At 36.2% G+C, this 11,265-nt stretch overlaps 1 protein-coding gene across 2 annotated transcripts in view; it reads right to left on the bottom strand.

The window, feature by feature from the left end:
- slc7a9 (solute carrier family 7 (amino acid transporter light chain, bo,+ system), member 9) overlaps positions 1-7,719 on the bottom strand; it is an 18,657-nt gene extending 10,938 nt beyond the window's left edge. For both annotated transcript variants that reach the window (XM_015378231.1, XM_015378232.1), the window contains exons 1-3: positions 7,616-7,719; positions 2,143-2,249; positions 407-554 (exon numbers count right to left, since the gene is read on the bottom strand). In XM_015378231.1, coding sequence (XP_015233717.1) covers positions 407-554; positions 2,143-2,247 — 253 coding nt within the window. In that variant the 5' untranslated portion in view covers positions 2,248-2,249; positions 7,616-7,719. The remainder of the gene's footprint in view (positions 1-406; positions 555-2,142; positions 2,250-7,615) is intronic.
- Positions 7,720-11,265: the final 3,546 nt, after the last annotated feature.

The following is an 11,265-nucleotide window of genomic DNA, read 5'->3' as shown; positions in this document are numbered from 1 at the left end:
TATAGGAGGTATAGCTCGTTAAAGTTTAGCTCATTAAAGTTTTGGGATTTTTAGAAAAAAAATCAGGTTTTACCACACTGCATTGTAAAAAAAAGACACATCAGTTGCAGACAAAGTTTAATTCAATGACAAAAAAGACCATCTATGGAAGTACCTTTAATACAGAACCTTGACCTGAAGGGAAAGAGTTAGGGTTAGGAAATGCAAAACATGCAGACATTTAAGAACCCTTCCTCCTCTACTGCAATCCTATGATACTGTTACTCTTCAATAAAAGCAATAATTCATTCAATTGAACCCAAAACAGTGAAAACAACGCTGTATATGGGACTATCTGCGACAACATATGGCTGATGGGGAAACTAATTGCTAAATATTGTGATGCTGTGAGGATTTGTCGTCTCACCCAGGGTGGCCAAGACTCCACAGGCAGTCCAGATGAGGAGGCAAGGACCTACAGCTCCAGAGTAAAGCAACACTGACTTAGGAGAAATGAAGATCCCTGAGCCAATCATTGTCCCCACGATCAGGGAGATTCCACTCAGCAGACCGATCTAAGAAAATACCAAGAGGGGAAAAAAATCTACCTTAGAGGATTTTAAAGCAACTTAATTAGTTTATATATGGATCAGATTATTCTTAAGAAACTGTAATGTTTGCATGTTCATTAACATTATATCCTTACGCTATTTAAACAGAATATTAATGACGACTTTTTTATCTCTCCCCATAAAACATGAATCTGAGAAACGTCTAGTTGATCTAAACTCTTATAGCTTTCCTTGTCGAAGCTCTAAGCTTAACAAGATCCAAACAACTGATCTTATTCACTGCACTTGGTCAAAGGTCTGGACTCTGTGCAGGTCAGGGAACATAGAGTGGACATGGACCTGACCCCCCCACATCATGTCCACTCTGTCACCCCTTCAAATCCACACTCAACACATGTTAGAGGATCTGTTCATGCATCCAGACATTCCTCCCTGTTATGTTTGTAATGCACCAGATCTGCTGTACTCTTCCCATGTCTGACTACCCATGATTTGGTTTACTGAAATGAACCTGTTTGGTTTATCATTTGTCATGGAAAATATCTGGACATTAACCCCTCACCATCTGGCAGATGTGCAAGACACAGTAAAAACAATAGCAACAAAACAACTCTATAACAATGGCCTACATCCCATCAGATATCGTTCTAACGTCAGTAATCATAATCAGCTTCAGCTCAGAGGGGCAATAAAGTTTGCAACAGATCATCCAAATTCTTCTTTAATCTTTACCTAAATCCTACATATCAACAACATGCTAACAGGCAATGGGCCTGACTATTCAATGTTAACCAGAGGGTCGGTTTGACCTGCAGAAGAATGCATTGTTAAATCAAAGCTCAAGTTTAGTCTCTTCCTATCAATAAAAAGCTGTTATAATTCAAGGGTTATAGAGAGTGGGAGACAGATAAGAATCTCACATGCAACTTCCAGTAACTATGCCTGAACATAACTGTGGCAAACAAAACAAAGGTAACATGAATGCTTTTGGGCGTCCAATGGGTTTGGATAACAAAACAATATAAGTTATTTTGTTTCTTTCTGAGAAGATAAGCTTTTTTAGCATATTTGGAAAGGAAGATGGATTTGAAAATTGTAAATTACCATGGTTTAGTTCGTGGACACATGAAAGTGTCCATGACTCATCTAGTGTGACCTAATTAGTAAAATAGTTATACATAAGCTCAGCAGCTCAGCTTGTTTTGGTGAGCTTGAACTCTTTCAGGAAGTCTCTTTCCTTCAAAGAATATTCTTAGATTTTTAATAAAACAGGAAGTCGTTTTTGTAGAACATTCCTCCAAGTTTCCACTCCATTAAGAAATAAAACAGCAGCGTTCCTGCAACACTTAAACATCCAATTTCAAAACCTAGTTTCTCCAAAATGTATCTCAGGACTTTTGAACTTAGAGAGTTTGGAAAGGCACGGTGAGCCGGTGATGGCAGGGTTAATCTGCAGAGACACTTTTAGTGGCACTGCCTGGTACGCAACACTTGGTCTCACATTACAGCAAAAAGGTTCAGATGATGGGATTGTGTGGTGTGAACATTTACTATGCCTTTTTCTCAGAGTCACACAAAGACTAACACTCACATCTTTTTGAAGAACAGTTGCCTTCTCTGGTGGCTTCTCCTCTGGGTGTACAGTCTTGTCAGTAGCTCCATTTTGTGAGGTTTTATTGATGCTGTCTGTTTCCATTTCTGTTTAAGAGAAGCACAAACAGCACAGCCACATATGTTTACACAGACTCTGTTACAAACACCTTACCTATTTTAAATCAGTTATGAGAAAATGCATGTACATTTGCTAATGTTAATGACAGATGGACTAGAAATTGCGATATTTTTTTATTTTTTTTTTTTTTTAGGATTTTTGCAATAGAATAGAATAAAAATATGATATAAGGGTACATATGGGGAAAAGTGTGTCAAGAGGAAAGCAAAACTGAAAATCTGGGTGGATCATTGTCAATCATTGTGGTGATATGTTTACATAAGGCCTTCCTACATGCTCGTCTACATTTTCACTTACCTGTGGTGAGTCTGAAATTGTGGAAAAATTGCAAATATTGAAAATAAAGTAAGCTTTTATGAGCGATGCAAACAGTAACTTTTAAACAGAGCATGCATAAGGAGAAATGGCCTCATGCATGCTCTTGCACACGTTTGATAGGCATTCCCTCTTGGGAGCGGGTACAGGATTGTGCATTTTTTTTTTTAAGTGGAGAGGGCGAATCTTTTCAAAAATTCACAAAAATTCTCCACTATACCTTTAAAAATATATAAAAATATGAGTGTGCAAATAACAGCAAAGATGTAAAGAAACCTTTAGAAAACAGGTCAAGCTGTTTAAAGAAAGGGGCTGTTGTACAAATAAACTGAATCAGTACAAAAAAATAATAAACCAGATCCATTTAGGAGACATGCCCTGAGGTTTTACTGAAGTGTTTAGCCATAATTAACTTATTATTCTTTAAGGAAAAAATGAAACTGTAAATGAAATGAAACTAGAAGCCTGAGCACAAACTCTAATTGGGAAGTCAGGATGGTAGCATCATGTTATGCCATACAGTATGAGCAAAGACAAAAAAGGAAAAGGACATAATGAATCAGTGTCTTTAGACATCAAGAAGAAGGTTCATGGGGAATAATGACTAAAAGCCTCCATTCATCCACATTCTACCACATGTCTGTCAGACAAAAGGTATGGTTCACCCTGGACAGGTCACCTGTTTATTGCAGGTCAACACAGAGACATTCAACCAGATACATAGTCAATCTAATTGTGATGTTTAGTACTACACACTATGTACAGTATGAGTACCCAGAAAGAACCCACACATGCACAGGGATAATATGTAATCTCCATAAAGAAAGACCAAAGGTGGGTATTTGAACTTAGGGCCTTCTTGTTGTAAAGCAACAGTGACAAAAGCATTTTCTTCAAAAAGAGCCGTTTTTGTTTAGCTTTGAGATGAGAGAGTGATGGTTTAAGTAAGAGTAGAAGCAAGTCCAAGTCCAGCATCGTCTGTCGCTGCTAAACCTGCCAATGGCACCACTGCTGCTTCAACCACATCAGCATCCTTAACCTAGGGGTCTACCACCCTCACAGTATCTTTATGAGCATCGTCATCATCGTCCTCTTCCTCCCCTGAGCCAGGAGAATCAAGTGCTTCAGGAGCTGGAGGCAGTAGCAGATGATCAGCAACAACTGATGGGGTGAAGTCCAGGCAACAGGCCCCTAATGCTCCAGCATCAAATCCTCTTCAACCAGGGTAAAAATCCCATTTGGATGCTAAGATCCTATCCAGATCCATCTGACATCACTGCTGCCAAGCAAACATGAATTATATGCATTCCATAACTAGATATAGAGACTTAATATCACCATGTTTTTTTGTTTTTTGTTTTTTTTATCACTGCTGCTTACCTTATCAAGGTTGCACTTAAAAAAATGAAATTGTCTAGAGAAAAGAAATTTGTTTTTGTTTACACTTGTGTATACAAAATGACAAAAATAAATCTTTCAAAGTCTAATGTCTAAGTCTAATTCTTCGAAGCTCCGAGTTCCTGTTCCTGGATCCTATTCCTCCACAGAAAGGTGAAGGAATAGGAACTAGTAAATGCTGTGTAAAATCAGGACAGCGTTCAGGCCTATGGACGTTATAACATGACAGAAATGCACATGGAATTGGAAAAGAACTATGAAAAACAAAAGTTAGTTTAATGTAGCGAATGGCTGAAGTTCTACACCATCCATCCATCTTCTTACACGCTTAATCCCAACTGGGGTCGCGAGGGGTGCTGGTGCCTATCTCCAGCTGTCATTGGGCGAGAGGCGGGATACACCCTGGACAGTTAACCAGTCCATCGCAGTGCAACACAGAGACACACAGGACAAACAACCATTCATGCACACAATCACACCTAAGGAGAATTTAGAGAAGCCAATTAACCAAACAGTCATGTTTTTGGACTGTGGGAGGATGCCAGAGTACCCGGAGAGAACCCACGCATGCTCAGGGAGAACATGCAAACTCCATGCAGAAAGAACCCAGGCCGCGAATCAAATCTGGAACCTTCTTGCTGCAAGGCAGCAGTGCTACCTACTGCGCCATTGAGCAGCCCAAGTTCTACACCATAGAACTTAAAACATATTAAGGTAAGTACACACAAAATGTGTGACACAGAATAAATGATATAATTGTGTTAAACTCCATGAGGTATGCTGTGCCAGTATGTTCTGTCACACAAAGGATTGTGGGAATCTGTATAGCTCTTTAGCACCAAACAGGAACATTTAGAGGACCCTATGTTAAATGAACCATTGATAGGAAGCCTTCTGCTTCCTTTTCCTACCTCCTTTCTTACTGCCTGCATTATTCCAAGGGGACTTATCATGGTAAACGCTCACAGTCTTCTGCTATGCTTAATAGTCCTTAAAAAAAAAAAAAAAAAGCTCTACCATAACAATAGCTTTTTTTTAGTTAAGGACAAAACATTATCTGTTTTTGAACATATTTTTCTTCAGTTTTGATTAATTATTACTCAGAATAATTTCCTGTTTTGAGACTTGAGCTCAAACGGTTACTTCAACACAAACATGAAGCCTTTTTTCATATTAGGTAAAAATTGGCTTAAGGGCAATGAAGTCTGTGTTTTAGATAAGGGAATCCCAAAGGCGTGATGTCAGTATCATAGGAAACACATGACCAGTAGGAGAAGCTGAAAGTGCATGTCGATAAAATGGCCTAAACCTGTGTTGCACCATTTCTATCGGTAAAAATGGGCCAAATTCCAGCAAATCTGTTGGAAAATGTTTGTGGAAGGACACCTTAAATATTTAACCTATCATAGAGTTTTTTTTTTTATTTAAAAAAAACTTATTGACATTTATTGTATATTAAAAGCAAATACATATTTGCATTATTCTAGTATCTGTCAACTAGAAACGGTTCATTAATCAAAACCGGACAAAACCAGGAAAGATTTAGCCTTATCTTATGTCAGACAGAGTGTGTTTTTTATAAAGCGAATGGAAGTATTGGGTTTCAGCACTTCCAACAGTTACGTTAACGGTTACTCAACTGTTTTTATATGTTTGCAGTCACTAAAGTCACAAAGAGAGATAAGTTTTACAAGAAAATTTCCACTAAGATGTTCTTTGATCAATCTAACTAGGGTAGGAACCAACAGACAACAGGGAAAACAACTTAATGAGATGTCAGCCAAAAAGATATATAAGTTATACTGTCATCTCCATTATTAATGATTTTAAATTCCTGATTTTTAGCCAGAACAGTGTTTCTGTAAAAATCCTCTTAGAGATGAGAAACTGCGCTTCATCAATACTAAGGCTGGATACTTTGGATCTACTGAAAGGGACTTTCTCAAGACTCAATCTTAAAGAAATCTGGAAGATTTCTTCTGATTCGAAGTTTAAACTTAATTTAAGGAGTAACTCTAAAGATATTTTCATCCTATCTTATTCTATTAACCCGTCAGCATCAGACATGTATTTAGATAAAGATACATTTTATCATTGACTTAGGCATCTGCCTGCCAAAAACAGACAAATAAATTAGTCTAAATTATCTAATATCAAACTGACAACGATAGATTACTTAGTCTATAAAATTAACAGCGAGAAATAGATAAATAGAATCAGAATACAGCTTCATCACAAATCAACTGAAAAACAAAGCTTTTAAATGCCCGTACATCAGTTCTACTACATAATTTTGTTTGTTCCTGAAACCCGAAGTTGAAATTATTTGTTCTAGCTTCCTCATCAAAGTGATTCCTCTATGCTTAATCCTAAAACCGCTATAGTTTAAAGTAACTTTCTAAGTTGCCTTTGTTTTGTTTTTTTTTCGCTGTAAGCAACTTTTTATTCCTGGTTGTAAAGATAGGAAGTCAGATTAGAATAACGAAGACTAAATTTATGGTTGTGTTGGCTAACATCTTGATACAGTTCTCAAGCATTCTGAAGATAAATGTCATCAATCAATGTAATGAACAAGTCTGTGAAGTTTATGACAACAGAAACTATTCTGGCAGACCTCTACGCTATGTTTGATTCCTTTTTATAACCATGTTCTTTGGCTTCTGTGTTTTGCAATTAATTTTTGTTTAGGAAAAAAAAAATGTGCGTACTTCACGAACAAAGTGCTAAAACATAAATTTGCTTTAAATCATATTTGTGTGGAGCAACCTTTGATTGTCCTATCTAAATACTGTTATTTTACGTTTTTAGTGCAACTTTTCACTTTATTATTAATCATTTTATTATCATTTTTATCTCTCAATATTCTTTTCACTGTGTGTTTCCAATTGTTTTTGGTACAATGCTATATAAATAAAGCTGCCTTGCCATATTTAGACAGCTTTTTGTGAAATCTTCAGTATGATCTTACAATCTAGGAACTAAGGGACATCTTTTAGAGCTAGTTGTCACAACAATCTCAGGTTATGCTGCAGTCATTTGTTTTTATTGGAAAATAATATGTACTAGTTTATTTTATTGATACCAAGAGAGAATTGTTGAACCCAGGTTAGGTTACTGTTTTCAACAGCTGATTATCTTAAAATCTATTCGAGTCTGTAAGATTCTGGATTGTTACAAATATTTACTCTAGTAAATATTTGGGCAACATTTGGGACATTTTGTCTTTGTTTGTAAAACTTTTTTTTTTTATTATTAACCCATGCACTAACATCTGCAAAAAGTAAAACAAAGTTTTAGATAGGTGTCTGTTATCGTACGATAGCAAAAAAAAAAAAAAAAAAAGTTAACTGAGTTTGGAATTTAAATGTAAAATATATATTCTGGTCTTTAGCAAATTACTTTATTATTAATACATTCTTCTTAATTCTTAGAAAATACACAGAGTCACATAAACTTTAGGAGACACATCACAGGAAGCCTAGGTGTTGATTTCGATCCCCCCACAGATAATATTTAACTTCTCCATTTGTTAATATATAATGAAACAAGTGTTTAACTGCTAAAGAAGCAAAGAACATCAATAATTTAACCTGGGAAATCATCTAATCTGTTCACTTACTTATGGTTTCAAAGCCCTTTGGTAAGAGTCCATAAATTTCCACAGCAGCTTGTTCAAAAACATGCAGCTGATGACAGCAAATAGATGATGCTTAGCCAAGGAAGGGCAGCAGGAAAGTCTGACCTGAGAGAAACATTGTGGCTCCATGAAACTGAACACACTCCTCTGGTGGGAGGTTCCTCGTTCTTATTGGTCATGACAGGTAGTCCCAAACAGAAAGGGGAATGGCTCACACCCACAACAGAAATGCATGAGTTATTACTGTGCAGTGGTGAGAGCTTCGATTGAAGCATCCACAGAGAAACTGAGCAACACCTTATGAGAGGACAATATTAAACAGGTTTGGTTTGTTGTTTTAAGTTTTATTATGATTTATTAACAGGATACTAGTGTGGAAGATAAAACACTCTGTATTCAATGTTTTTTAAACACATTTTAAAATTATTACTGCATCTAGAGCTGAATTTCTGGTTGATGGAGTCACAATGTCAACTCTGAACGTTTTCCTTTTTTTTAATACTAAAAACCCTGAATCACTTCCTTCCATTGGAGCTTAAATAACCCGACTTCTTCACAAAGGCTCTTTGATAGAGATATATGAAACCTCTGAAGTTGTGGGCATGCACATTTTGAGTATGTGTGTGTGTGTGGATTTGTGTGTGGCACATTGCCTTTTCATTATACACTGGTTTAATATATTGTATTTTTTGTAGTTTTTTCCTTTTTTTTTTTTTTACACAGTGTAATACCTTGACGGAGTCATGACTGGACTAATGATGCTGATGATTTGTTTGAAATTTTTTTTACTCAGGCAGTTTTAAAAGGTGACATCAAGAATTCTGATATGATTTTCATTGCAACACAGCTCACATATACAAATACAGTTTAAAAAAGGTAAAGTTTTCCTAAAATCAACTTTTTTTATACAATAATAGTTTGTATCCCTTCCAAAGCACTAGCTCACCTGCTTTTTTGCATGAGGATTGTTGAACAGTTGCCTCACAGGAGACTGTAATCTTCTAGCACAGGAACACACTGACATATAAACTCAGTAACCCCATGAAGAAAAAGAACAATATGACTGAGTCTCAGACACATTTGGGAAAGCTTAGAATCTGATTTTGTTCCCAGCCACAAAATGCTGCCTTCAAAGGACCGTTGATGTGAAAAGAAATCCCCATAATCTTTACTTCATCTTGTTTTTTTACAATGTGGTCTTTCTGTTAGCTTAGACCACACCTGAGACAGTGAAATGTTATGCTTAAAAACTTAAAAACAATTCTGTAAAGATTTGTTTTTAATTAAATAAATCTGATTCATGAGATGAAAATAAAATAAAAGGTTCTTGTTTGATTAAATCAAACAATGACAGCCCTCCATGGTTTTTGCAGCAGGCTGTGAAGCATTAATGAGTTGATTCAAGGAGCTGTATGTGATACAATTAGTAAAACTGCATATCTCTCTTATTGTTACAAAGACTGCACAGTAAGAATGCACTTACTGGCCACTTTATGTTGATCTTGCCAGAATCTGGTTGGACCTACTTAGTTTTTCAGAATTACTTTAGTTCATTGAGAATTAGATTTATTTAGCTGTTAAACCTTCCTAAAAGATTCTGATCCATTTAGACAGGACAGAATTACATAGTTTCCAACACCATTATCCCTGCTGGGGTCGCAAAGAGTACTGGTGTCTATCTCAAGCTGTCAGTGGGCGAGAGGCAGGGTCACCAGTCTATTGCAGCACAACACAGAGACAAATAGAAGAAACAACCATTCACACTCAAACCTAAGGAGAATTTAGAGAAGCCAATTAACCTGACAGTCAAGTTTTTGGACTATTGGAGGAAGCCGGAGTACCCAGAGAGAACCCATGCTTACTCAGGGAGAACATGCAAACTCCATGCAAGAGACCCTGAGTGAGGAATCGAACCAGGAACCTTCTTGCTTAAACGCAGCAGTGCTATCCACTGCACCACTATGCTGCCCTGAATCACGCAGCTGTTGCAGATTTTTTAGCTGCACATTGATGATGGCAATCTACTGTCTCACCACATTCCAAAGGTGCTTTAATGCATGTTGGTCAGGTGAATAATAGGGACTAAAGTTATGTTGGTGTATTTTTCATAAATTACTTGCCTTGCTTAAAGTAGCCATAAGCCATTAACCTTTTTTTATAAAGGGGTGAAAATAAGCAGCTCAAATTTTGCCAAAAAATATATCCCAAGCCAATAGACTACCACCGTCTGACAAGACAAGTTCATTTATGGAGTACCATTTATACAAAAGATAATTCCAAGAAAAAACTTTGTTTGAGCAATATTTTCAACAACAACAAAAAAGAACATACATTAACTGTTTGTACAAAATAGATTTGATCTATTTTGAATTTTATTTTGAGGTTTTGAGTTCAAGTCCCACATACTCTCACGGACTGCCATTCAGGGCAAGAACCTTAACCCCACACTGCTCCCCAGGTGCCGCACAATGGCAGCCCACTACTCCCAAAGGGGATGGGTTAAATGCAGAGGGTTCATTTCGTTGCTCTGACTTGTGACAGTGTAATGAGAACAACAACAAAAAAATCTATAATTTCATGTATTAAATTAAAATTCTGGCTGCACAGAAGGACTAGCATTACAACATATCTCATAAATTAGATAGAGATCAAATTTAATCATATTTAACTTATGTAAAACTAAAAGACATTAAATCAAATCAACTAAACTGTTACTTTGAAAAAATACTTAATGTTTTACTTTTCTTCCAACCCCCTTAACTAGTTGTATGTCCCTTCATTTATTGGATGCTTACTCCACTCTTTATTAATAATCTATGTATAATTGTGTTTTCAGTGTGTGCTGTTAGTGCTGGGAGCCGCTGAGTATTTCTTGCATGCTACATGAAATTGCAATAAACATATATTATCCTATCTTGTCTCATCTTATGTTATCATCTTTAAGTTAAACGTTTTTTATCTTCATAAATTATGTGAAATGGTATTGAATTAAATGTGCTGTCAAAATTAAAACTGCAACATACAGTTGTTAATAAAGATTAAAAGAACAGGTTCTAAGTAGCAGCTTAAAAACAATTGTGACGTATTACCATGGGTCTCTGAGGCCTCTGGCCTAACTGGACAAATGAGAAGAACAGAAAGGAACAGGAGAGAAGATATAATTATTTCCCGACTTAGAATAGGACACACAGGATTGAATAGGTCATTATTTTTATTTTATTTTATTTCTTTAATAGGGAAACATCAGACAGGGAAATGTGACCGTGGGGAAGATGAGACAGTGGAACATGATATTTTGAGTTGTAGGAAATATTTGATTCCGAGACACAAGTTAATTAGGAAAGTTAGTAATATGAAAATGAAACTTGACATTATTGATTTACTGAAAATGAATCAGGAAGTAGAGGATATCAGGTTATATTTCAGTTTTTGAAACAGTTTAAATTGTATAACAGGATATAGTCTTTTTTGTTGTTGTTTTTTCTGTTTATTTGTTTGTTTGTTTGTTTTTTTGTTTTTTTGGCATGTGGTTCACACTCCTTACCAATTGGTGGCGGTAATGCTCACATAACGTTTTTGCCAACCACAATAAAAATGTAAACAAGAAGAAGAAGAGGCCTCCGGCCTGGTGG

This window comes from Cyprinodon variegatus, unplaced genomic scaffold (assembly GCF_000732505.1).
Source record: "Cyprinodon variegatus isolate N-32 unplaced genomic scaffold, C_variegatus-1.0 Scaffold167, whole genome shotgun sequence".
Classification (NCBI taxonomy): domain Eukaryota; kingdom Metazoa; phylum Chordata; class Actinopteri; order Cyprinodontiformes; family Cyprinodontidae; genus Cyprinodon; species Cyprinodon variegatus.
The sequence above is the reverse complement of the archived record's forward strand: the minus strand, read 5'-3'. Positions and strand labels throughout refer to the sequence as shown.